We start from the raw sequence: 27,958 nt of genomic DNA, 5'->3' as shown, positions 1-27,958 counted from the left end.
TAGTAGCAGTTAAGACAGCAGCAGTGTGAGAGTGTCAGACGTACCGAACCTGCGACAGAACACCCCCATGACGGCGCTCTCCTCCACCACTCTCAGATCTGCCAGCAGAGCCAGCTCCAGTCCTCCAGCCACAGCAAAGCCGCTGACTGCTGCTATCAGCGGCTTAGACAGTTCCAAACGGGATGGACCCTGGAGGAAACAACCAGATTAATACATCGAAACACACACACTGTATACATGCAAAGCTGTAAGCACAGTAAAATCAACACAGACGAAACTCGCACTGTTAACATGGCAGCAACACTGCTTCCTGTCGAATATATCCACTGTACAGTATATGTGAAGCATCTCTATATGGACGTATATTTTCACTATCCATTTCGTGCTTTTCTACCTCTCTGATTTCCATGGTTCATCTACTAAAACATTTCTAGATTTGTTTGTAACTGTAACAAGAGTAACAACTGATCCAAGTTCTGGTGAACAAATGAAGCACTGTGTATTCTGTAAGAGAGGAAGTGGAGGTCCACTCAATCCCAAAGTTAACATGCAATCCAAACAATTCTACGGAGGCTGCGGATTGTGTAGTTTACACTACAATCTTTATTCTTTGTAAAGTGATGGCCGTGTCAGAAGTTAGGACTTCCTGCACATGCACAACACACACACACACAGCTGTAGTTACTAAGGCATTTTCCTGATTCAATATAAAGCCAAATCTTCATCACTATCTGTCTTCCCAAACCCTTAACAATATTGACAATCACAACTGACCACATATGGTTTTATATTTTTGTGGAAACCTTTAGCCCTCCATTAGGATCACGAGGAAAAATAGATATAACCCTCTCTCGCACACACAGCCCAAACAGCACTCACCATCGGACCGGGACCCTTGGTGACATCTTGCTCCAATTTGAGGGAGGCAGTGTGATTGGCCAGCTCTTTCAGATCATAACCAGCACAGAAATTCCCTCCTAGAGGAGACCACAAAATTACAAAGTATGGCAGCTGGAAAGTCAGAGAGGAAGGGAAAATGATGAGGATGAAAAAAACAAGTTGAGCTGGAGTCCGAGGGCTGCAATTTGGATAGCAGCTTGCTTTGGGCTGGCTGGCACACAAATGCCTCTCTTCCCTAAAGAGCTCAAATCCAATACATAGTCACAAATCATGCATGTGCCCACACACACATATGCACATACACAATATCCTCATTAATGGAAGACTAACATAGTCCAACCACAGCCCCTTCCGCTGGATTCATGTGGTAATTACAACATTACCCAAGAGGCCTACAAACACTATGTCACAGGATCAGGCAGGGACTCATAAAATCCTCCTCTCTCCGTAATGTAACAGTAATGAAAATGATTATAACGAAGACATGTGCCAGCAACACCCATCAACTGGGAGCTTAGATTACAGCTGTGGATCAGCGCAGGGCAATTATAGAAAAACAGTGCGTCATGCCATTTATGGGAGCAACGATGTGACAGAGCTCCCTAAACTCCTTTGTCCTTGTGGGGAAGAAAAGAGCAGAAGCTATAAAGAGCGGGTCCATTCATGGAGGATGTTAAAGCATTATTAAGAGGAGATTTGTTAGTTATGGACCAAACAGAGAGGAAGATGTTCCATTTACTTCATTAAAAATAAGCAGCAGTGCAGTTTTAACATAAATGTTCCCCTTGGGGGCTCAGAGGTTTTGAGCTTTAAAAAAGATAATTTCATCCAAATTATGAAAAAAAATATATATATATATATATATATATATCGTTCCGCTCTCTTTTTTTAATTTTCAAGGGAAGACCATTTCCTGTTTCAACATGACAATAAACCTTTTTTCACCAAAGACATTTTGACATCAGTAGTCAAAGAACAGTTGTAAATAATGAAATTATGATTTCAGGCTCTTGGTATTGCGCATTCTGGCTCACGGTCACACTGTCACGGTTTACTGGGACAGTGTTAATGTAACACCTGTGATTTTCCTACTTGAACTCAAAAAATCTCTGGTGTGAAAAAGTGTGCACCAAGCCAGTTAAGAAGTGTTTTTTTTACCAGTTTGGTGTAGAAACACTCAGACTTACATGCAAAGTAAGCTGTCAAATAAATGTAGTAAAGTTAAAAGTACAATATTTCCCTCTGAATGTAGTGGAGTAGAAGTAGATGAAATGCCATGAAATGAAAAGTACCTCAAATTTGTACACAAGTACAGTACTTAAGGTGCAGTAGGTAAGACTTATAAAACTAACTTTGTCATATTTGCTGAAACTGACCCTATGTTCCAGTAGAACTACATGAAGCAGGTAATTAAAAAATAAATCTGGCTCCTCTGGCACCACCTACAGCCTGTAGTGCGATTTGCAAAAATCCACCGCTCCCTGTTCAGATGCACCAATCAGGGCCGGGGTGGAGGGGGGGGGGGGGGGGTCTGTGTGTCAATCACTTCTCAGGCACACCATTCATTCTCCCTTGTGGGGGGAGGGGCTTAGGAGAACGTTTTGGGCTTTAGCAGAAAGGGGGGAGGGACTGAGAAGTTGTTGATGTTCAAATTTTTTTGAACATCAACTGGATCTTCCCAATCCTACCTACAGCACCCTTAAATGTACCGAGTTACATTCCACCACTGGAAGAACTAGACTGGTCAGCACAGAGACCTGACCTCAACCCCCATATTTGTGATAAACTGGCATCAACTGTTCTCTCATCTAAAATAGATTTGACAAAATTTCTCAAATATTGGACAAATAAAACTACATGGATGTTGTTTTTTGTAATTTAACTTCTAACAAACAGTTAGAAAACTAATTTTGGGACCGTACAATGTGTTTTTATGCGACTAGTGAGGCTTTACAGACTTTAAAAGTGACACAGGTTGACATCTAGATTGTACCTGACCACAAAACGCCAACAGAAATCCGAATCCCAAAAACTCCAAAATATGTGCCAGTATATTCAAAACCTGCAGAAAGCAATTACTCTTAATTTCACAAGTTAAAAAAAAAAAACCATGTAGACACTGAAAAATGAGAGCCGAGAGAGTGATCGTGTTGGCGCTAATTTGAACAAAATAGATTCCTTATGTTTTCAGAAACACTACAGCCAAACTAGAACCTCCCTGCTTGTCACCTTATAACACAGACAGACTGCTAATCACCACTGAAGGTCAGTCTTCTTGTTATAGTGGAGCAGCAAAACAGGACAACGTGCTGACAGGAATGTGTGGTGGGATGATTAAAAGCAAATTACAGACGTTGTGGGAATCACAGAAGAGACACTTTTGCTGGAACGACCTACTGTGCCGCTCATTTAACATTAGCTACATTACCTTCTAAAACACACACCGTTTTCTGTTCACAGCTGAGACTATTAGCACTCTGCAGCCGTCATCTGGAGAGGCTCCAACCTCTGAAGTACCAAACAAAGTATATACTTGTGTCTCTGGAGGCCACAGTGCACTTCATACAGCAGGCAGGTTGATCCAGGTTGAAGACATTATTTCCACTGAGGGAAGTTCATTCAGTGTGTGTGACATTTTAGAGGCATTAAGAGCCGTGGCACGATTCTGGCTTTAGGCAGCTGACACAGTGCAGGCCACCTCACAGGTGTGAGTGTGTTTTTTCTGTGTGTACACTGGTCTGGTCACCTCCCCATTTCGGCTAGATCTAAGGACTCCGGGGAGCAAAGGTTGGAAAAAAGATGCAGAGGACGAATGTGATGGAGAGAAGGGACGTAGTGACAGAGGAGAGGAAGCGCTGAAGGGCTCAGAAGTTTAAATGACTATCCCATGACTTTCCACAACTGCATCAGAGCACTACAACGACCTACAATGTTCTACTTTTTCTGACTTGAAAAAATCCCTGACTTTCTCTTTAGGAATAGTTCGACATTTTGGGAAATACACTTATTCACTTTCTGGCCAAGAGTTAAAGCAACACTATATAACTTTTCCCGCTACGGTCCCCCGTACAGGTCGTCTCATTGGAACTACAGCTCGCGCTAAAAGTTACATAGTGTTGCTTTAAATGTAAAGATTGATAATTCTCTCATTTCCATAAGGTAAATAGGAAGCTAAAATATGAGGATTGTCATCACTCTAATGTTGCCAAACAACCAGGGTGCAAAATGACCCTTTTGGTCCACCAGCCAAATGGCTAGTGAATGTTCAAATTTTACCAGCCACTCAAGTGATTACAATTGGGGTTTTTTGGCTGGTGAGTGAAGCATATCTACCAGCCACTTGCATTTTTTGGTACTTGGATGGTGCTAATTTTGTACCCTGCAAGCAACCAGTGGAGACTCCAGGAAGTTACTACTCCCGGCCAAGAAATAGTCCAAAAAGCCCCATTGTACGGACGGGATATAACATGGTAGGTACATTTTGTTACCTTTGCACAGAGCCAGGATAGCTGTTTAAACTGGCTAAGCTAACCGGCTGCTGGCAGTAGTTTCAGGATCTTAAAATGATGATAAAATGTCTTTTTCTCTGCAAGAAAGCAAATAAGCATAATGGCTTCAGAATTTCATGATATTCCAAAAGACTCGATGACCAGTTGTAAAGCTGAAATGTAAAAAAAAAGGAGGAGCAGATAAATAGGGGAAGAGGAAACACAGGACCTAGGGAAAAATGACTGACGCCGAGGACGGCTGGTTGGCCTGAAACTAGGGACAGAATCCCTCAACAGGATTTTAACCAGGCTCAAACTCTGTAGTATGTCTGTAAATATCTGCCTGAATGAAGTATGAGCAAGACACTGAATTAAAAAGCAAATTTTCACCCATCCCTTCTAACTCTTACCTTTCCCATGCAGGACAGCCACGTTTAAGTCTGGGTCACTGTCGAAGGCCTCCAGCTCTTCAAGCAGACGCCTCGCCGTCTCCTGGTTCACCGCATTACGCACCTCAAGCCGGTTTATCGCCACGGTAACCACGGACCCCCTGCGCTCTGTGACCACAGTCTGTCCCGCAACTAATGACAGAGAATGATAAAGATGCACAGACAGAAACAAATATGGACCACAACACTTAGAAAGAGGCCGGCCCAGAGACATTAAGTTTGACCTCAACAGAAGAAGGGATGGAGATGGAATGTAAATCGTTGTGGACAGACTTGATAACAGAAACAGTAACAGACAGTGAAACAATGAAAGAGATGGTCTGGGTTGAGGTGAGGGCCTTGGCTCCCGCTCTGTCTAAGTGTGTGTTTATAAAGTGTGTGTGAGTGTGCCAGTGAGTGTGGCTTGAGGTTGCAGCAGGCAGTTGACCTGACATTGTTTAGGGTCATCCCAGGGAATCCAGCTGTCAACCACAGCCAGAGGCAACTCCATCCAGGAAAGGCAAACAAAGCTACTGAGCGCATTAACCTCGCTCACACAGGCTATTCTAAGGAGAAGAGACTGCTAAACAAAACCCAGTAAAGTGAGGCATGGCAGGATGAAAAAAAGAAAAGAAGGCAATTTGTCTCAGGCAGCCCTTTCTACTCTGCTACACCTCAAACAAATCACACCGTGCAGTGTGTGCAGGGAAGTGGAAGCACGTTTCCTGTGTGTAGTGTTGTTTTCCATTTTATTTCACAGTTACACTTTAGGACTTCAGCTTTGAGTCCGAGTAACAAGCAGTAAGAGTAATGAGTAATGCTGAGATACGCAATCATATTTTAGTGGTATAATTGTTTCTGATAGGGGTTCTATATATTTGATGGAGCACATTTTTAAACAGCAAAAACAATGAATAGCTCTGAAATGATTAGGTGATTCAAAATGTGTCACCAACTATTTTGATAACTGACTAAAATAATTTAATAAGAAAAAAGAAAGAAAAGAAATTTCGTAAACACGAAATGAAAATAGAAGCAGCCCTAATTAGGAAAGCAACTATTTTTATAGCACGTTTTAACATACCGGTGGGACTAAAATCATTAATAATGGTTGCATTCCATTTATTTTCACCATGCCCGGAAAGTGGTACAAATAAATGGTATATGTGCATGCTGGCTCCATTGGTCACTTAATGGAACTGAGCTTATTATTTGAGCTTATTAATTACACCGGTGCTTCTGATATGGGTTATAACCCCTCAACATGTAGGCCTATGTTGTAAAATAAGGTCTAACGGTCACGTAATGAATGCAATTTATCTGTGAAACGCGTTTTGTGGACATTTGTGTTCTGGGTCGACTCTATGATAGCTTGCTTTGAAGACTTTGTTCTTATAATACATCCATAGTCTACAGTCCTCGCATGAATTAAAATTGAGTGTGACGTAGTACAGGTGTGTAATGTCTAATGGAATTATGGCAGCGTCTGCTGCCCCCCACAGTCATTAATGACTTACTGCATGTTTCCACACATACCTGTTCCTGTGTCGTCACCTCCAGTTGCAGTGCTGTATAATTGAACTGTCAACAAACTCGCCTTTATCGACTGTCCAAATGTTTTACTGTGATAGGTAGCCCTTAAAATTGGTGTCAACGTCCTAAAATACTTCAGCGCCATTGCTAACACTCACTCGTGAAAAACGTAGAAGCTCTAGTTTAACTCATAAACAAATTAAGCGCTAAAGCATTTCACAAATGATTCTAAATGACTGTAAAAATGAGCGTAATAAATTCTACTCTTCACGCAGTATACTAGCTAACTAACTACAACAACACAACTCACACAACTCTGAAATGGAGGTGTGACACTTTTATACTCCCCCACTGAAACAAGAACACTGGACAAGGTTCTGGGACATATTGGTGCATTGCGGTGGTAAAAACTACTAACGTTCAGCAGATGGCGACATTGAGCCACTTTGCAACTGTTCCTCTGCAATGTAACGTCTGTGGTCCTATAAATGATGAAAGCCAACTCCACATTGGATTTTCTTTGTATTTTAATAAAAGATTTCTCTTTGTGTTCTTTTTACACATTTTAAGGCATCATGCACAAAAAATAAGCCATACTAAAAGGCATTATGCTTACCCTCTACCTATATGTGCTAACATTTGAATATTTTGCAGTTAAAAATAAGTTTGTACAAATATGGCATGTAAGCTGGCATGTCAGTGAATCTCGAAGCAGGACATCACCTGCTTTCACCGTTTTTGTAAACATGTCTTTGAGCAAAATAGGGCTGAGGAAAAGACAAGAGAAAGGGAAAGCATGCTTCAACGTGGGGCTAAATTTCCCTGAAAAGCATGCATCTTAAATCATACTTACAATGCATCATTTTTACTCTAACAGTTATTTTTTAATTGTATCAATTAAAGTTAAGACGTTAAAAAGTTTGTTGACAATAATAGACAGACAGAACGACAGGATGTGTCCATGATATTCCCCAACCCCAACCCAGAAGTAGTTCAGATTTGTCATCAAACAAAACACTACAAGATTTTTTTTTAAATACATGAAGCATTGTAGTTGTATCTCCAGATAAATACTGTCATCTGGAGGATATTACAACCTAAAAACAAACTGAAGGTTCCTCTCAGTTTTCTTGTATTCATCATATAAATTTGTGTGAAACAGCCCAACTCGGGCTAAGGATTAGGTTTAAAAAAATCTTGTAGTGTCCTCCATGGCAGACATCTGGGAGTTGCCGGTAGCTTTGGCACAGTTGTGTCCAGTTGTGCTCTTTTGTGGTGATCCGTGTACGTTATACTATATTGAAGACCATGGATAGATACTGTTCATATGAAACCTGGATCCAGCCATCCTGGTCTGTATCGTACCGCCTGAACACATCAGTCAACCTCTGTGGAAAGGAGGGGAAAATAGTGAATTTAACTTCTCATGTTCATCTCAATTTCTCATTGCTCCAAAGTTTCCAATGCAAAACGGATATACATTTATTCACACAAATGAGTTGTCATATTGAAACATCTTTTGTTTCAACACTTTCAATCACGATTTTACATTATCATCATCATCGTTCATGCATTTACTACCATAGTTAACAGACATTCAACACTGGGTCACTGAATAATATACATGCTTGAATTCTTTACCCTATACTTCTGGAGACGCAGATATATCATTCATTCAAATCTAGGTCTAAAAAAAGGTCCAAACAAAGTGAATGGCTGACACTTCTAGAGCTATTGTGAGACCTTGAGCGAGGCAATTCAAAAGCTACTGTTATTAGCAAAAGGGTTATGGTTACAGTACGCTTGGCAGCTTCCATTTTAATTGTGTGTGTGTGTGTGTGTGTGTGTGTGTGTAATTACTGAAACGGAACATACAGACTCAAGTGGAACTTCTACAGGAGATTAATAGTCTATTAAGGGAGGACTGTAATGGGTTTCTTAAATATGGATCATTTAAAATTCCCTTTTGAATCCTATGAATACAAGAGTATCCTTGTTGTGATGCAAATAGTAAACCAATGGGCATCCTATATTTGTGCTTACAGGTTTATTTTGATGTAGTGTGAATCTGTTACCTGTAGTACAATACAGCACTGGATGAAGTCATCGAAGGCAACTTGTCCCTTCCTCTGGCGGTCAAACTTCTCTATCAGCGTGCAGTAGAACTGATCTGATAGACGATAGCCTGCACACAACAGCAAACAAGACATTAACAATGTACTGGACTTATATTTGAACTTGGTTTGTCCCCATTATGGAGACCTACACAGCCTTTGAAAACAAACGTGAACTTTGAAAAGCCTGACGTCCATGCTCTGAGCACCTGAGGCTCCTCAGTAGTGACAGAGGACACTCAAAGCCTTGTCATTCTTTTTTTTTTTTTTGCCCGCAACATATTGATTATGACTCTTCTGGCCTTTATGGAACTTACTGTAAATAAAAAGCCTTTAGGGATTTTGCTGTAGACACTTTCACAAAGGCAAACAGAAAGCATGCAAAATCAGTTTTATTTATTTTATTTGCTAAGTTACATTTCTGTGGAATCATGTCTGAAACATTCATGTTTTTTCGTGCTAAAAAACGATTTGTCCCCTATTGTTTGTTCTGCATTGTTAATGGCAAGGTGGAACTCCATGTGTGTGATGTAAAAATAACATGTAATTACTACATGAGCGGAATTCCAAACTATTCCATTAAGAAACAAATTACCAATGGCATACTGGTTCTTTCCAAACATAGACTGAGCTACTGAAAAGACAAAAGCTGACCTTTGACCCAGAGAAAGGACATTCCTAGAGACAGCTGTGGAGCCCTCCACCACATTCAAAGGTAAACTACAGAAGCATACTTTGCTGCTCACCGAATCCAGTCAGCGCCTGTTTGAGCTCGTTCTTATCGATGAAGCCGGAGTTGTCCCTGTCGTAGTTCCTGAAGATGTTCTGCCAGTCTGTGATGTACTTCCACACACCGGCAAACTCGTTGAAGTTCACCCCGCCTTTATTTTCCCTGTCGAACATGGCTGAAGGAGAGAGGGAGGAGGTTGAGAATAAGGTACACTGTAAGAGGCTTTATTCACTCTCACACACTCACACATACACACATCTCTAGAACAGAATGCAGTTGGGACATATCCTGTGACATGAAAGCAAAAATGGTACCACAAATAGTTTTAAAGGGCGGTCAGAGAGCAGAGAAGTGTAAACTGTGGGTCTCACACTTGACTAACTCCTGCCTCCTAAGACTACCTCATAACAGAAAGAAAACTGCTCGATCCCCCCCACCAATACTCCCCTCCTCACCATCACGCAGTTCAATCCAATTACCTCCCAACAAAGGAAGTGTTATCACAGGATATGCTGGGGGACTAATAAACAATTGATTTACTGAGTATGGAACAGTAGGAAGGGGAGGCGATGGAATTATAGGGATTTACTCTGCGAGTCACACAACAAAAAGGGAACAAAGTACATATGAGACCAAGGGAAATATATTTTTAACATATTTTTGTCTAAATTGGAAGCAATAGCATGAAATGTACCAGGATTTTAAAGTAAAAAAAAAAACAGCCACATTATTTCAGATTCCAAAGCTTTATTTGTGTTGTAATACAGTCTGACCTACAAAGTTAAAAGGCTGCCAAGCTAGTCCTCAACTACACTGCAGAGTTGAACGTTTTTAATCTCAGCTGTATATCACAACTGTTTTAAGAGTGCAAACAGATCAATATTTGGAGTCTGAGGCAATCGGCAGCTGCTTTATGAAACAAACTTTCCCGTTTCTTGCTGATGCTCTCCTTCTGTTATTGATGGCTGCAGGTTTCTACTACAGCAGCAGTTACTGAAGCCAAAGATAAGTTTGTGTCGGCGCTCAGACTGCTCAAGCCGTAATGAATTTATCTGGTTGTCATGGAGAGGAGGCAAATAAACAACTTGCATAGTCTGAGAACAACAAGCAGTTGTGTTAAAGTTGGGCATGTCACGGTCATCAGCAGCTACTTACATATGATGGAGCGCACCGTCACTGGGTTGAAAGGAGTCCATGTGCCTGCGAGACAGAGGAATACCAGTTTAAAACGTACCAGCCAAGTGAGACTACTGGGCTGTGTTAGTATTATTATTGTAAGGACAACAAAACTAAAAACATTTATAATAACTTTACTTTTCTAGCTCCTAAAGACACAGAAGATAATGGGATTAAAACTTTAGATAATGCAGCTACACAGTTGGAAATTATGAGGGAATAAAACCACATATAGTACATTTTCAGTAGAGATAGTAAAAGATCGTAAGATTGCACACAGAAGCTGATAGCAGCTGTAATATCTGAAATAGTACCATCTATTTTCTTGGCTCAATTATGACACGAAAGGCGACATTTGAGTGTGATCAGGAAAGATCAATCCCTTTTTCTTCAAGTTAGGAACAGAAAATAAAGTCTCACCAGACAACCTTAGATTAGTGAACAGAACCATTTAGTGGTCATTTCACATCTTAAATAATTCCTGATATCAGATGGAAGCCAGTGTTAGATTGCCTATATACCAATATACGATCCATCTTCCATCTATAGTATGCTGCTTCCCCACCACTTCCTCCTGTTGTATTGGTTGACATTTTGTCAGTGAAGTAGTAACGATCCCAGTGTAGACAGATGATAGACAGGGGTCATGTTCAGTTCCCACAGGAGCCACCCGCACTAATAATGCACTCATAGCAGAGGAACATTCAAGCATTCACCATATGTCAAAATCACATAAAGGAGAGACATATAAATGCATCTAATGAACAAGTTCATATGGATTTTTTAAACCAGTTACATCATAATATTTATTATTTATATTTATTTATTGAAATAAAAGTATAAAAGAAAAGAAATAAAAGTTGTTAAAAAAGTGACTCAAAAGCAGTTGAGTTTTGTGACATTTTATGGCCTTTTTTTACCTTCAAGCTCAGAAAATGCTTATTTTTCATCAATGAGACTAACTCTTCAATCTGAAGTGAATATACCTGCCGCGTATATGGCTAGAAAAAGACTGACTGGGCTTTAGTTCTGCAGGATGTTTATACTTTATAGCCCTCTTCACACTCAATTCTCAAGACGCTAAGATTTATCAGAGCATCTACATCTGTGCTGACTCACCATCTTACTTTATTACAGAGAGGTTCGACCAGAAATTGAGAGAAGCGAGTGTGGGAGAACGCGGAGAACGCGGAGGAGGGACAAGATGAGAGAACAAGTAAAAACATGAAAGAGAAGAAAGAGGAAGGAATAGAAACAAAAGAAAAAGAGACAGGAGATGAGAAGAAACCATAGAAACACAAAATGTTTGCGGTTTAGTTTGCTGTAACCTGAAGTCTCTTCTGGCACTCAAGCCTACTTCTGCTGACCTAAGATTCCTCCCTGCAACCCTATCTGCAGACCCTGAAACAGCTTCTACAGAATTTTAGTGTGGAGCCTTTTTCACACTGTGTTGCTTCTGACTGCTTGTTTTTGATTTCTCTTTACAGTTTAGCTATGCCAGCAGTAAGCAGGTTTGCAGTGTGAGCCATGAGAGCTTAGATAAAACTCTTTGAAATTGAGCAACCCATTTAAATAAAAAGGTGGCAAGCAAAATAGTATGGACATTTTGTTTATTGTGGATTTATTTTCACCAGGAGTTCACCTTTGAAAAAGTCCATAAAAGATTTGAACATTAAGATTTGGCGATGCCAAATACTGTATGTAGGCTACTCCAGATTTTACGTTGTTTTATTGATGGGTGAGGCTGTCTGAGACTGTGGGTAGAGCTGTTCTGGGACCAGGCCTGAGGCTCATACTGAAGCTGGGGTTTGGGCCAGAATCTATATTCCTATACCATCTATGGACCTTTTTCACAGCAGACATTTTGACTTGTCGTAGTAGGAAAAGCACAGCTGAAATTGATAACCTTAACGATGGCTCAATTCCATCAAGTGTCCCAGTAAGCTATTTCAGTGAGTCAGCATGCACAACACCAGGGCCTCTCCTAAGTGGAATGCAGCCATCATTAATGGTTTTGAATACACCTGTGCTTTTCCTACTCTGACATGTCAACATGTCTGCCGTGAAAAAGGTCTATTGGAGTGCTGATCTAAAGCAACAGACATAAAAGAATCATAAGCGCATTGATGCAAGACCAATTTGTAGAACCAAGTCAGAGTAACTGCTGTGTTTATTTCCTGTAGTGCAGTCCGATGAATGTCTCCCGCAAGTTGTTTCTTTAAAAAAAAAAATAATATAATAATAATTCTGACAAACTGTATTTTAGAAACTATACAGTAGCTATGGAATATGTTTTACTAACTGTGAATGTTACATGTCTTCTCAATAAGATTTGGGACATCTGATCACACCAGGATGCAGTGGCGTAAGGTAGTTACGACTGGGCCCCAGTGCATGCTAGTTATTAAACACACACACACACAGATTTTTTGACTGAACTAGCTACCATATACCGTACCGTCTCGTCACATGACCAAATAGAGACTTGACATTGGACAATATTAACATACATATAACCCAGCAATCATCATTGCATATCTGCGTATGACAAAAATGCCAAAGAAAATATGAAATTATTTCAGGGGTGCAAGATTTTCAACTATCAGCAAAAATTACCAGTTTGAATCCAAAATAGGTCATTTGTGTAGATTCGAAGAGTTCATTTTTTTAAGTGGCCAGAACTGATGTCTTCCTTACAGTCGTAGCAGTAATTACATTAATTCTAGGGTCAGTTAGTTCCTTTATACCTTCATGCTAAAAAATCAACTGTGAAGCCACATTTTAAAGCTGATATTTAAAAGCAACCTTCCCAGGGCATCTTTGTCACCTTTTACACCCCTGATGAGTTTGCACCACTGAATTGAATAGATTTTTTTTTGTTTATTTGTAGTTTTTGTAGTTTATGTATGTACGTTTGTTATAGATTGCTACTGACTATTTTACAAAAACAGAATGAAAACCATGACCAACCATGGGAGATGTGTGTGCCTTTTTGGAGGGCATGTACTGTATAGCAAATGGTACCGTTTTTTATTTAACCTGAGTTCTTCGAACACAGGCGTATTTCCCAGGTGGCGAACTGAATCACTCGCAAGTCACTTTCACTCTCTGCCCAACACATTGTTGGAGGGCCCGCTCTGTGTATGAGCCCTCCCCACCCCACGGGCCCCAGTGCAACCGCACTGCCTGCACTATCTATATTTACGCCCATGCCAGGATTAAGGTCTGTAAATGCAGATTTCTTGGCATAAACCCTGCCAGACTACCACCAATGCTGCAGTCTTGAGCCCAGATCCCCTTCTTAACAGGAGCCATAACACAGCTAATTAGTAGTACAATAATCCACTTGTTTGGTCTGCTCTTTCCACACTGAAGTGCATCTGACATGGTTTCTGCCATCATTTCTAAATGACAGAAAAAAAACAAGGGTTCTTTCTTGTGTAATTATTTAGCCACACTACTGGTGTTGCTCTAGGGACCAGGACCAGGCTTTATTTAACCAGGTAGGCCGTTGAGAACGGGTTCTCATTTGCAACGGCGACCTGGCCAAGAAAAGCATGCAGGACAACATACAGTTTCACATTCAATACAATACAGGAATACAGAATACAAAAGGCTACAATAAAGTGCAGATTAAGTAGGCATTACAAAGTCGGTGTAAAGTGAGGTATAAGTAAGACGAAGGATATTCGAAAGTGATATGGTAATAACACAATATACATGTCTATAACACTGCTGCGATGTAGTGAAGAGCCAAACAAAACAAAACAAAAACAGTTAGTGCAAATTATGATCTAGTTAGTGGTGTTGAATCAGTTATAACGCAATATATATGAATAGGCAGTCTATGTAAATGCTGAAATGTAGTGAAGAGTTGATATACAGTTAGTGCAAATTGTGATCTGGTTAGTGATATAGGTCAGTAATAACACAGTTAACCGAAATAGACAGTCTATGTAGATGCTGAATGTAGTGAAAGGTCATCAAAGAAACTTTGCCCCATCATTGAAATAATTCTGTTGATCCCCTGATTTTTTTAATCGAGCTCCACCATCAGGTCAAAGTTTTAATTTGTCCGGTACTTATGGCCATACAACTACATAATTAATGACATTCCCATCAGCCTCAGCTGGACTTTGTATTTAGTGCTAATTAGCAAATGTTAGCAAACTAAGAGCGTGAGCATGGTAAACATACATTTTGATGTTTTTGTACTGCAATTGCGCGTTACATATAAGCAAATGTATACACCGATACAGACATATCTGCAATAAGCTCATATCAGCCAATATCTAGGCCTGGCTGATTTATTAGTCTAGCTCTACTGACTATCTGACCATAGCCAAAACATAAAATTTTAAATTAAATCTGCGAGATGACCAGCCTATCAGACATACAAAAGCAAGGAGACATCAGGAATCCTTTCATATCAGCTGAATAAATGTTGCTGCAGCATTAGAGACATCAGAAAAAAAAAAACTGTGACCTTTACAGCCACACTGACTCTTCTACTAACACACACACTTTTCACACCAGTAGCTACTGTAGCTGTGAGGTCACCAATGTGTGCCAGACAGACTGCGGCTGCCCAGTGTGAGGTGGTCATATTGGTTAAGATGTTTGTGTGCGTCTGTGTGCGCCTGATGGCAAACTGGGACAATACACCCTGTGTCCAGTCCACACACTAGGCTCTCTCACTGGTCAGCCCAACTGCCGGTGGTGAGACGGAGAGAGCGACGTGAGGAGGAGGGGAGAGAGGGAATGTAGGAGGTGAGGAGAGAAGCAGGCTGGTGGAAAAACAGGGTGAACCAACCGCAGTGTATACACATGCATGTAACGGCTGTTCTGGAGCTCAGTGGGATACTTGTACACACACACTTGACATATGCAAGCACACATGGACATGAACTTTTACACACAAACGACCCCAGAGTAGTTTCACAGACTTGAACCAACACACACACACACACACACAGGCTAATTTCTGTTTTCCCAAGGTAACGATTTGACTTTGAGATGTAAAAGGAGAATAATTACAGTTCACATTAAACATTAATGAAGTATGGCCAGGGGATGAACACCATCACTACCAACATTCTTCAAATCAGCCTATCATCATCACCTTGTATTTGTAGCGCTGAAATTCATATTTTGTACATATTAAGTGCTATGTAATTTATATTGCATTCAAAGGTTTGTGATCACCTATTATATTGATGTTTTTCTTCTTTCCTTCAATAATGGTTATTATAACTAGTTGTGTGATTTTATTTTAACAGTACTATTCAGACACCAAATGTATCATTTACATTTGAAATAGCTCTAGCCCCAAAATAAGAAGAATTAAATGATTTAAAGTATTCATATTGTGCTCATTTTCAGGTTCATAATTGTATTTAGAGGTTGTACCAGAATATGTTTATGTGGTTTAATTTTCAGAAAACACCATATATTTGTTGTACTGCACATTGCTGCAGCTCCTCTTTTCACCCTGTGTGTTGAGCTCTCTGTTTTAGCTACAGAGTGAGACATCTCACTTCTGTACCATCTTTGTTGGGAGTCGCACATGCACAGTAAGTAATGCTAGCTAGTCAGTTGCAGAGTATGAGGGCGTGGCACGCTAGCAGCTAGGCGAGCATTATAACGTGTGTTACAAAGTGACGCACGTTTGTCTCTGAAGTAAAGGCTGGACTACAATAGAGCTGTTTGGAGCAGTTTGTGAACAGTGTTTTCTGTTGGAGATGGTAAGTCCCTTTGGGGTGGACTTTGGGCTTTTTCACTTTGTAAACCTATAAACGTGCACAAAAAAGATATAGAACACAATAAAGGTAAAGTTGCATAAAAATACTGTTCTAATTATTCTCTTCCCCCCCCCCCCAAAAAAATTTTCAAGTCCAAAAAATACTGTATATATATATATATATATATATATATATATATATATATATATATATATATATATATATATACACTGTTACATTTTATTTTGGGTCCTCTGCAGTCTACTCAGTGGTTAGATTGAATAGGTTTGAACTGTAATTTAGAAAGTGCAGCTGTTATTCCCTGATCCAAATTCAACAGTGCTAACCCTAGACAAACTTATTTCTACTGTGAAGTTTGAAGAATAGCTTTGCTAAAGCAACACACCAGCTTGTTATAGGCATTATTGTGCACTTGACACTGAAACAGAAACCTGTTATTCAAATCTGCACACACTTCGATACTAAGCTTCCAGTTTATTTTACCAATAACTGGTGTTTTTTTTTTTATCCTTATTCAGCTGTTGCTCAGAGATATCTTTGTCTCCAACCATTGTACTGCGTTTCGTCCATGTACAACATGAGTTTTTTTTCATACAAAATAACATCTATTTGTAAAGAGGTTTTCCTACAACCTTAAAAGACCATTCAAAATTATAGAGCTGTCCTCTCAGCCATCTGTCTGTACCCGATCAAGCTTTTGTGGCAGGCGATTCCAAAAAAAATGTAATGGTAGTGTGTATATACACTATTTAAAAACACCAGGATAGGAGAACAGGCCAAATCATCATCAGTCATGTGTCATAACCCATTAGTAATAGTCACTAGCCAATGGGTCAGTCAGCAGGTCATTCTCAGTTTCTGTTAGGTTTTGTGGTTTATGTCAGTCAGACAATAGTCATGATGTGTGAGACATGGAATCAAAGAATCTAGTCACTCATAAACAGCACTGGTGCCTCAGACCATTAGCTAAAGATTACAGGGTGGAACAGTCAGTGGATGCATGAAGCATCTCATCCACTATTCAGCTATAGCAGACCAACGTGATAGCGTGACTTTGCGTAAACTGAAGTCACACCCAGGACGCGATCCCCGCTCTCCTGGGTGAAAATCCTGTGTTTTACCCATCCTCCACCCCGACCAACCTCCCTATGCGGATGTTCGCCCTTTCATACTACTCGCTACGGCGTCAATTCACACGCAATCGCAAGGTAATGTAAGTCAATGGAGGCCAAATGGCGTTGATAAACATGCTAAAAAACGAGTATGCGTCTTGATAACACGCCAATAATGGCATACGGATTGGCGTGTCATACATATGCCACTTCATGAGATCAGTCTGAGATAGACTAAGCAGGTCTAAAGATTGATAATGGGAAAATATCTTACAAAAGCTCAACACCAGCTAACAAGAATAAATGCTCACTGCCATCTAACTCCAGCATAATCAAGTTTTACAAAATACTATAAATCAGTGTAAAGGTAAAAGTTGTAGAATGAGCTCTTTGAGTCCTGCCATTCAGCCAACTCTGCATTCTGCACAGCAAGCCCGTGCTCTCTCAATCGTATCGGCAATTTTAGTGGCTATTACTGCTCCTACACACTTAAATAAATAACTCAAGGAGGAGTATAAATCTGTGTGCGCAGGAGAGTGGGGGAGCATGACGGAAAGTTGGTTTGATGTCTACTCACTGCTGAGAGAAGGGAGGCCAAAAATATCTATATTTTTAGCAAATGGCACAGCTACGAGGCCCACACACAACACAGACATGCACATACATTTCAGCGGCACACAGCCAATCAGTGTCTCATCAGGGATGATATTGTCACACCCATGACTGATAGAGGAATGGAGAGAGGGAAGAGGACATAGGGTAAATAGAGAGAAAGAGTAGAAAAAGTGGGACTAAGTAAAGGAGCATGGGCGAGCGAAAAAGAGAGAAAGTTAGAGTGAGAGAGGACAAACAGACAGAGGACACAGCAGGCACTGAGTCTGTGCCATATCCTCCTGAGGAATGTAGGGAGATAAAAGAGGAGAGGAGAGGAGAGGAGAGGAGGCATCCAGTCTCACGTAGTCATGTCATTTTCTTGCATTCCAATTTACATGAGCAAAAGAATGATCCACCAGCGACAATGCCATGCTTATAGTGTAACACTAGAAAAAAGTGACATTATGTTCACAGTGAGCAAAGAGCCTCAGAAGCATCAAACCACTTGATAAAAGAGAAACAGGTTTAGAAACAATTGAAAATCACCCGGCTGTTGGCAGATTTTTTCACATTGGAAAAAATATATATATGTAAAAACTCCGCAAAAGATTAGACGAAACTGTCAAAATGTAAGACAGAAACATGGAAAGGAAGGGATTTTTAGAAAAAGAAAGACTAGATGTATTGAAGGCAAGGTACTGAAAGGTGAGATAAGAATAAGAGAGAGAAACAGAAACAGCAGAGGATGTAGAAGAGCAAAGCCCCAACAACCCCTGCCTTGCTACCCAACCTCCTGGGCCTTGATACTCTCTGCTCCCCTGAGAGAGGAGGGGGAAAAGGAGAGAGGAGAAAAGAAGAGGTAGAGGATAAAGACAGAGGTCAAGAGGGAAAAAAACAGCAGCAGGCAGACAAAGCTTGGTTTATGGCGTGATGTAAATAAAAGCAGTATTTGCAGGGTCAGTAGAGCCACGAGACAGACAGTGGCAGGGTTGGTGGCTTTAGCGAGCAAACTGCGTGACAGGATGCAGTGCGGTATGTGTTCAGCTTCACTGGCTCTGTTTCATCACAGTGAGTCTAATGAACTGGCGGAGGCTGGACCAGGAAACCTGCTGTTCACTACACGCACAGCAAGGCGCACGTATACAACTATATCACTGAAAAAACGTGCACATACAAGCTAAGTCTGTAAAAACAAAAAGGCTATTACTGACCCTTGGCGTAAATGCAGACAAAAAAAATACTATCGATAAACATGCATGCATGCATAAACACACACACACTAATCAGTATGCTGAGCCAGAGCCACTGCGCAGCTTGATAACAGCTTCTTTTCCCGCTGCTGCTGGCTTCAACGCTTCTGGTTTTTCTCCTCTGAAGTGCCCAGAAAAATAGGTTTTGAGGAGAGTAATCTGTTTAGAAGTCTTTGAAACGCTGCCTGAGCAATTCAGCCATAAACTTAATGGGGAACACATTATATTTTAATGAGAAGACAAACATCAACCTGTGCCACAATGTCTACTGTGCTTCTAAATATGCGTCCCATTAGTCATTACCATATTTCAGCTGTCTCATTTTAAGGAAGGTCAAGAGGCGATGCTGGTGATGTGTTGTGTGTGGGTATAAAAACAGATATTTTATCAGCCTGTTACTCTTCTCAGTCCACGCAACTGTAAAACGGACTTTTCTTGTCAGGATTTGAATCCTCCTACTCCTGAGCTACACAGGACCAAGAGCGACTGCACTTCCATCACTATGTCCTGTTCTATCCCTTGGTCCTTTACATGCTGATTATTTCATCTCAGTTTTCAGTCTTTCCAAGACAAACTTCCAATCTGCAGCACAGAAAACATTTCCTGATCCACCAGCGTTGCGCGATTTCTCGCCAGGAGTCCAACACCATTTGGCTGTCTTTGTATTTTTTAAAGACTAAATTATATAAATGTAGGTAATGGTGAATCTACTTGCACAACCTCTCTCCAAAACAAGCATCTCTTTTGTTATCTTTTTCTTCTTCTTGGCAAAGCAGCCAGTGGTGCATACGCCACCAACTGGACTGGAGTGTAGAACAAGCGATGGAGCATGTGCAGTTGGTGTGCTTGCTACGCGTACAGTCACACATTTTTGGCTGCAGGCAGACGGCCATAAGGGTCCCTTGGGGCCATGGGCGGATGACGACATTTATGTCACACGGACTAAAGCGAACCCTTGCAGACACGGAAAGTATGACGCTCACTTAGTCATTTTTGAAACAAATCAATGAAAAAAATGATGCCGTGTGGCAGAAAAAATATGCTGTATTACTGTTTCTGACTACAATTCTTTTACGTTGTATGATTCACAATTACTCTTGAATGTTATTTGATTTTTCCTGTCTTCTGCTATCCTATGTAATAAAGGCCAAAAAGCCCCAAAAATAATCTTTAAAAAAAGAATAATATATAAGATAGGTAGAGTTGTAAATATAGGTAAATATAAGTATTGAATCAGCTCAGTATCAGCCTATACCCAATATTAAGGACCCAGATCGGGGTCCAGGCTAAAAGACAACATTGGGACATCTTAATGATTAGGAAAAATGTAAGATCAGACTGACAATTTATATATTATTCTCAGACAATTTCAACATGTTTCAGATGCACAGCTTATATACTTGAAAAGCAAGATAGAGGTTAGATTTACTTTTACTATTAACTGTTCCTATTTTCAAACATTGTTTCCCTTTTAACATTACAAGAGAAAAGGTTTTTCGGATGAGGACTAACCAATGTGTTCAGCCAACGTAATGCTGTCTCAGAATACGGGGTTGGGGATAGGGTGAATGCAATCCAATCATGAGCAGGGCAGAGCTGCTAACGTTAGCCTACACTCTGATATAGCATCCAGGCTGCCACAGTGGGGAAACACTCTAGAGTGGAAGTGCTAGTCATAACCACTAACCCCTACAAAATTACTACTGTAGATAAGATAGTTAAATACTGTAGATCAGGGGTGTCAAACGCAGTTTCACTAAGGGCCACACTGGAAAATGAGAATCACATCAAGGGCCAGACATGTACGGGTTTATTGACAGGCTTTTATTTAATCCAAAAAGTGAAATATCTTTGACTGTATTATTGCATGTCTCGTATAGTCCTCTCACTCACAGTTTGGTCGACATAAAGTCCTAAAAAAGTCAGCAAAAATGTTCTTAGCCATCATAGAAGAAAGCGCCCAAAAACTTTGAAAAAAACAACAAAAACGAAGAAAAAGCGACAAAAACTAGGTGGGCCAAAATTTATTGTAAACCAAAATTGATATGCGGGCCGGATCAAAATCTGCGAGGGGCCGGATTTGGCCCGCGGGCCTTAAGTTTGACACGTGTGCTGCTGTAGATTGTTAGCTACTTGGGATATGTTAATGTTTGTAGTTTACGTCAGAGCAGGCAAACACACTGGTTAATCCATTCCTTACACTTTCACCCTTGTATTTCATTTTGAAAAGCCAGCATCCCAACTTTTTAAATGCCGCCCTTATTGATTCCATTCAATAACACTTCTTGTGTGATAACCCTCACTGCTTCCCTGGCCAGAGGTTTAATTTCTCTACTAATGGTAAAAACCACTTCCTGATCCTTCCTCCACACACCAACACTTTCAACCACCAGCCGTTACAGCGTTGAGTCGGCTGTCATCACAGGGACACTGAGGAAAAGTGTTTTCTTTGAAGCTGCACTGATAAACTTTTCGCCCGCTTCTCTGTTGTCATGGGACAAAAATAAAACTCTGTTCATTTTTATTCAGTTCACCTGCCACTCCAGGATAAAAAAAAATAAAAATCACAATCCATTTTCTACTTAGACTTGGCAGTTCAATCAAATAGTGGCAGAGAGCAATGGTGTGTAACGAGGAGATGGGAGGATCAAAAAAGAGGCAGAGAGGGAGTAATAAAAGTAAGAAGAAGACAGCAGAAAGGAGGAGAATAAGAGATAAAGACAGAGCACAAATGGTCAAAAATAAGGAGAAAGAAACAGAAAAGGGAGTGGCAGAACAGTCAGATACATACCATTCGATAAGGCCTGCTGAAGCTCTGAGTCTGATATTACTCCACTACGGTCCTTGTCAACTCTGGGGAGGAAAACACAGATTAGATACCGCCTGCATTAACCACTTAACACACCCACCCACTCCAGCACACAATAGGAGTGGACATCAACACTGAAACTTTATCCTCCTTAACGTGTGTCAGTGTTTCAACAGCTCACTGAGAATGGAGTTCTGTGATCAGGGCACACAAGGCAGCTTGTACGCTCGTAGCTCCCCTGAGACCAGCCTGACAAGCTGTGTGTGTGTGTGTGTGTGTGTGTGTGTGTGTGTGTTGTTCTACAATACCTATACTTCTCCAGGAACTGGGGTTTATATCTTTTTTTTTTTTATCATTATTAAGTTTTGCCATAGGTGTTATACAAATAATTACAAAAACCCACAAACCTTACATAACCCAAATGAGTGTAAAAAAACATGTAACATACAGTATACAAAGACTATTTGACATACATAAACAGAGCTTGTGAACACAAAGAACATAAAACATATAAAGACAGTATTTGACTAAACGCTACTGGGGACAGTTTACAATGGGGGTGGGGGAGGTGCGTGTGTGTGCATGAATAGGCGTGTCCGTGTGTGTATGATGAGTGTTTTTGTGATTATAGTATGAAATGTTGTGAGTCGTGGTACTGTGTTATAAACTTAGCACAAAAAGTTAGGACATTTGTGTTTGGTAGATTATTTCTCTGTGGTAACAATGCTTTTTGGCAATACATCTTATACCGTTGGAAAGCCTGTTTAGTTCCCTTTCAAATGGTGCCCCATTTGTAAGGAACATGCATTTGTGGGATGAGCAGCAGCGCTGAGTATGTGGGTTGCGCCCATAAAAAATTTGCCAAATCTTCTCTGCCAATGCCAAACAGCTTATTCTGCCATTGACTCGTTTGGTGTTTGGTGGATTGGATGATTCTGCCTATGGTGTAGGGTCAAAGTGTGGAGAAGACGTGGAGAACGCTATGCTGATTGCTGCACCAATAGAGTAACACCTTTTGGTGGAGGCAGTGTGATGGTGTGGGGCGGCATCTCCCTCACTAGAAAAACGAGGCTTGTCATCATTGGAGGCAATCTCAATGCAGAGAGATATAGAGATGAGATTCTGCAACCAGTGGCAATCCCATATCTCCACAGTCTGGGACCGAACTCTATCCTCCAAGATGACAACGCTCGCCCCCACAGGGCGGGGTTTATCAGAGACTACCTCCAGAATGTGGGAGTGGAGAGGATGGAATGGCCTGCCAGCAGTCCTGACCTCAACCCCATTGAACACTTGTGGGATCAGCTTAGGCGTGCTGTTTGTGCCAGAGTGACCAACACAACCACGTTGGCTGACTTGCGACAAATGCTGGTTGAAGAATGGGATGCCATCCCACAGCAGTGTGTGACCAGGCTGGTGACCAGCATGAGGAGGAGGTGCCAGGCTGTTGTGGCTGTGTATGGTTCTTCCACACGCTACTGAGGCTCCTGTTTGTGAAATGAATAAATTGTTAAATTGCCAATATGTCTTGTTTTTTCAAACTTCAATCATCCAATCCACCAAACGAGTCAATGGCAGAATAAGCTGTTTGGCATTGGCAGAGAAGATTTGGCAAATTTTTCATGGGCGCAACCCACATACTCAGCGCTGCTGCTCATCTCACAAATGCATGTACCTTACAAATGGGGGACCATTTTAAAAAGGGAACTAAACAGGCTTTCCAACGGTATAAGATGTATTGCCAAAAAGCATTGTTACCACAGAGAAATAATCTACCAAACACAAATGTCCTTCCTTTTTGTGCTAAGTTTAGATATGAGAGGGAGTGGGTATGAAGTTTTGAATATGTTGGATTAGGTGAGGTGGGGTTTATATCTTAGACGATTAGTCAACTAATCAATTAGTCGGTCGACAGAAAACTAATCTACAACTATTTTAAACCCTCTCCCTAAATACAAGACAGCTGTCAATGTAGCTATTAAGATACATTTACAAATTTCAGTCAAGAGTCTTTCTCTGAGATACAGAGACAAAAACATGAAGAGGCTGGACTGTGACACAAAATGAAGGAATTGTAGCTTAGTCAAACATCCAGTGACTCAGTTGTTTCTTAGCAACCTGCCTGGCCCAACCTGTCGACATAGAGCACACTCAACAGACACAAGTTGAATACCAGCAGAGAAGAAGAGGGAGGAGAGGAGACGGGGAACCCCCCTCAGAAAAAAACCTCAGGCCCGGCCCAGTGCTGACTTTGTGGGCTGGTTTTCCCGCTCCCAGCTGTGGCGCTTTCTGTGCGGTTATATATATATGTCTATACCGTGATCAGCTATAAATGTGTGTGTACTGCTCGCTTTACCTTCCCCCACTTAAATAAAGAAAAACAAACATAAGGAGACCTGACTGCTCTCCTTGAAGAGAAAACAGCTTCATAAGCATGCCTCCATAAATGAGAGCTTTGTCACATTGAAAGTGAGTGGTTGGGTTTGTGCAAGCAGTGGGGGTACACAACCTTTACCAAACACTGATAGATTAACTCAAAGAAGTATGTGTGTTCAGAATAAGCTATCCCCTTTTCTCCCTCTTCCTCTCCTTTCCCCTACCTCTAACCAACTCACTCAGACAGCCTCAGGTAAAGTTACCTCAACAGACCTCGACGTAATGCGAGCTGAAAAAGTGAAAACATCATTAAACTCCCCTCTTGCCTGCAGCACAGACAGTTAACCATCTGGCGTGTCCATCTTCCCGCTGTCAAATACAGAACGTGTAGGTAAAACAGCAGGCTGACATAAAACACCATGGCTCAGTTATTCTGCTCAGATTTTCCCATGTTTCACTGTTTCCTATTGAGCAATCAGGTTGGAATATGGCCTGCGGAACAAAGCTCGCCCTGCTTTCCACATAAACGATGTAATTGTGGCTCCCATAACGGAAAGAAATGTCCAAATGAAAGCTACATTCACAGAACCTTAAGTCCTGGTGTCCAAAACAGTCAGTTTCCATTTCTATTGTTTTAGTATTCCTAATTTTTTTGATTCTTGGTCCAAGTTGTGGATTAAGTCATGGCTTTGTTTCAGGTTAGACCGTCCACATGTTCAAACAAGGTCACATCAAGCTTTACTGTATCTTCTATTCTAGATTAACCAAATTTTCTTCCCACAAGTTCCAATTTGTTAGTAGACTGTTGTCATTCCCAAAATGTTCAGTTTTCATCCAGCAGTAGGGGACAGACTGTTGTGCTTGCATAGCAACACATCTGTACTGTTGATCTAGATGCAACTCAAAGCCTGATGTTGTTCTTGACTCTGGAAAGGGTTGGGTGCAAACATTTTTGTCATACCAACGCCACTATTTAGAAAGCAGGCAATACAGGAGGGATCAACGTACTCATGATTTACCCAGTGTCAAGTCGTAGAATGGAATATTTTTTTTTTTTTTTTTTTTTTAAATTGACCTACCTTAAAACATCTGAATGACATCTGAATGACTGAATGACTCATTTCTTCTCCTGTCATTACACATTCATGATTAGACAGGATAAAGAGAGTTACATCGAATGAATACCCACGGGCGGTGCAACAGTGGAACGGTGAGTCATAAAATGGTAAGTGTGTGTGTGTGTGTGTGTGTGTGTGTGTGTGTGTGTGTGTGTGTGTGTGTGTGTGTGTGCGTGACACAGAATGAGAGGCCTTCCACTTCAACTATGCTCTATTGACTCTGAACACATGACTGAGGGAATTCCAGCACCGCTCTGCCAGATATTTTTCCAGGAGCAGCAGATGAGGCAGCACAATGCTCATGTGAGGGATAACATCAAAAGTCATATTCTTTTATTTGTATGATGTTACGTGATGGTGGAGTCATGGTGGATGACTCCATATGTGTACCCAGTCATAAGTCAAACGCGTTGTTTGTGTGACTGTGGATGAAAGGAATGTGTGAGAGACAAATAGAAACAACGAAAAAAAAGACAGATATATATGGGACATAAGGTATACATCCAAAGTGATTTCTAAGAGGCTTTGCGCCATACATCAATAATTCGTTAAGGGTGCTTTAAGCCTAGCAATGCGTGCAGCATGTCAATGTTGTGAGAAAGCAAAGCAGTAGGAAAAAATTCTCTGCAGTATTACATAACTCTATAGCTTACTATTACCAGGGGCCATAGCATATCAACTATTTCCCTCTCTGCCTACTACTGTGACCTTCTAGCTGCTGACACACTTTTAACTCAGGCTGTGGTGAAATTGATGACTGTCAGCGGTTGAAAACCGCCACTGATAGTGTAACATCAGTTTAAGAACAAATAATACAGTCTATGGTTATGTTGGACAGAGGTTTTCTAATGTATTCATGTCAGCCTCCCATATATAAATACACACTGCGTCATGTAGACTCACAACTGTCAGAAATTTTTTAGGAAACCCCCATCTTAAGAGGATTTTTCACTGCTGACTTGGTGCAGATATGGTGCAGACACAAGCAGCTGAAACATTCCTTCATGAAATATTTTTTTCATATTTCTTATCTTTAAATGGGTAATCTGAAATTGAACTGTGTCTCTTTTCAGTTGGAAGAACCCAGAACAAAAGCATTCAAGGACTCCTGGAGGTCCTAGGACCCCAGTTTCTAAACTCAGATTGCTCTAGGAGACCGTCTAAGGATTGAGCCAGCTGATTGCCTGTGACTTAATGAAAAGACAATGTAACGCCAATGACTATTATAAAGCTCTGTGACTGACAGGCTGAGTGACGTGAATAGCTGTTTATGCGTGTTGTACACTGTGCACTAGTATCTCCAGGAAGCTCCACAACTGAAAGGTAACCATAGACTAGATTTGACTGCAAAACACTGCTCTCAGACAAAATGATAGTTTTGGACATTGGAGTAAAAAGACAAAAAAAAGAGCAGTGAATGAAACATTTCGCGTCAACACCAGCCAGCCACCCAGCCCCAAGCTCTTCCTCTTCGCGCTACAAACGACAGCAGTTTTCAATGCGGAGCGGACTGAGAAACAGGCAGACAGCAGTGAGACAAACCGCCTTTCCCCACTCACCTCTGGAAGATATTCCACAGAAAACTCTGGTCCGGAGGCGCGTTGATGTGCGGGGGAGCTCTGTATGGACTGTGATACGCCATTTTAAAGGGAATGCTCTGTCAAAATTGAGCAAGTAACGCCGACAGACTGTGTTTCCTTCTGGTGTAGTTTCTTTACTAAACAGATTCAATCACTCTAGTCCACCCCGACGTTGACGTTCCTGCCTGCCTCCTCGCGCACAGAGGCGTGGCCAATCAGTCAACACTTCCCATAAGGAGGGTGACGTCACATCTTCCTCTCTTTTCAACTCCTTAGTTTACTAATGGTAAAAATAGAATACAATATTATAATTAGGCTAACGTTACCAAAAGTGATGTTAAAATTAGAAAACAAATATATAACATTTCCTCTTCCTTCAGAAGCGAGAGAAGGGCTTTTTGAAATAAATAACAAAATATAAATAAAATATTATTTAAAATATTTTTCAGTGAAATTAATTCAATATAAAACACATCTCCAGTTGTAGTCATGTGTCCTATGTATGATGATTCATCTTAAACTTGAATATTTCCATACTTTGTAAAGCTGATTCCTGTGGTAGACGAAGAATAGTAATAAGTTACCACATTATCAAATTACTGCAGTAAGTAAACTCAGCATTTCCAGCATAGTACAGCAAGTATTAGCAACACAAAGTAAAAGTAGTCACTAAACAGAATGTCCCCAGCTGTGAAAAAAAATATTATTGAACCATTATTATTGATGATTAACAAGCAGTACTTAAGTAAGTTACCACAGTAGACGACAGTACTTGAATAATGTTAAATGTACTTTCCACCACTGCTAAGTATCTACCATAATACTAATTGCTGATATTTTCACTCATGGACATAACTGTCGATATAAATCAGAATTAGAAAATTATTTTTTTATTGCAAAGAATATCAACCATTAATATGAAATAAATAATGAATACAGAAACAAATATGTACATATAACTGTTCAACATTAAGAAAAAAGAGGCTGT

The 27,958-nt window shown here is 40.7% G+C and overlaps 2 protein-coding genes across 7 annotated transcripts in view; both read right to left on the bottom strand.

Annotated features, from left to right (window-relative positions):
* The window catches only part of zgc:101569 (uncharacterized protein LOC449822 homolog), a 52,658-nt gene extending 45,823 nt beyond the window's left edge, over positions 1–6,835 (bottom strand). For 3 of the 5 annotated variants that reach the window (XR_004104094.2, XM_036006944.1, XM_031294551.2), the window contains exons 1-4: positions 6,353–6,835; positions 4,799–4,969; positions 880–977; positions 45–189 (exon numbers count right to left, since the gene is read on the bottom strand). Coding sequence is in view for 3 of the 5 variants with exons in the window: in XM_036006944.1 (XP_035862837.1) it covers positions 45–189; positions 880–977; positions 4,799–4,969; positions 6,353–6,494 (556 nt within the window). In the remaining 2 variants the exon portion in view is untranslated. The remainder of the gene's footprint in view (positions 1–44; positions 190–879; positions 978–4,798; positions 4,970–6,352) is intronic. The other 2 variants (XR_004104093.2, XM_031294550.2) reach the window with 2 other exon arrangements.
* A 539-nt stretch (positions 6,836–7,374) lies between these two features.
* Positions 7,375–27,184, bottom strand: pdcd6 (programmed cell death 6). Of its 2 annotated transcripts, none has more exons than XM_031294553.2 (6): positions 26,950–27,184; positions 21,879–21,940; positions 10,349–10,393; positions 9,198–9,368; positions 8,425–8,534; positions 7,375–7,737 (listed from the first exon to the last, which is right to left on the bottom strand). In XM_031294553.2, the coding sequence occupies exons 1-6, from the start codon at positions 27,030–27,032 to the stop codon at positions 7,639–7,641; spliced, it is 570 nt and encodes a 189-aa protein (XP_031150413.1). In that variant the 5' UTR covers positions 27,033–27,184; the 3' UTR covers positions 7,375–7,638. The 2 variants fall into 2 exon arrangements, with proteins under 2 accessions (XP_031150413.1, XP_031150414.1); XM_031294554.2 differs by having other exon boundaries at positions 9,210–9,368.
* Positions 27,185–27,958: the final 774 nt, after the last annotated feature.

This window comes from Sander lucioperca, chromosome 1 (assembly GCF_008315115.2).
Source record: "Sander lucioperca isolate FBNREF2018 chromosome 1, SLUC_FBN_1.2, whole genome shotgun sequence".
Taxonomy (NCBI): Eukaryota; Metazoa; Chordata; class Actinopteri; order Perciformes; family Percidae; genus Sander; species Sander lucioperca.
Note: the sequence above shows the minus strand (reverse complement) of the source record. Positions and strands in the feature narration are given on the sequence as shown.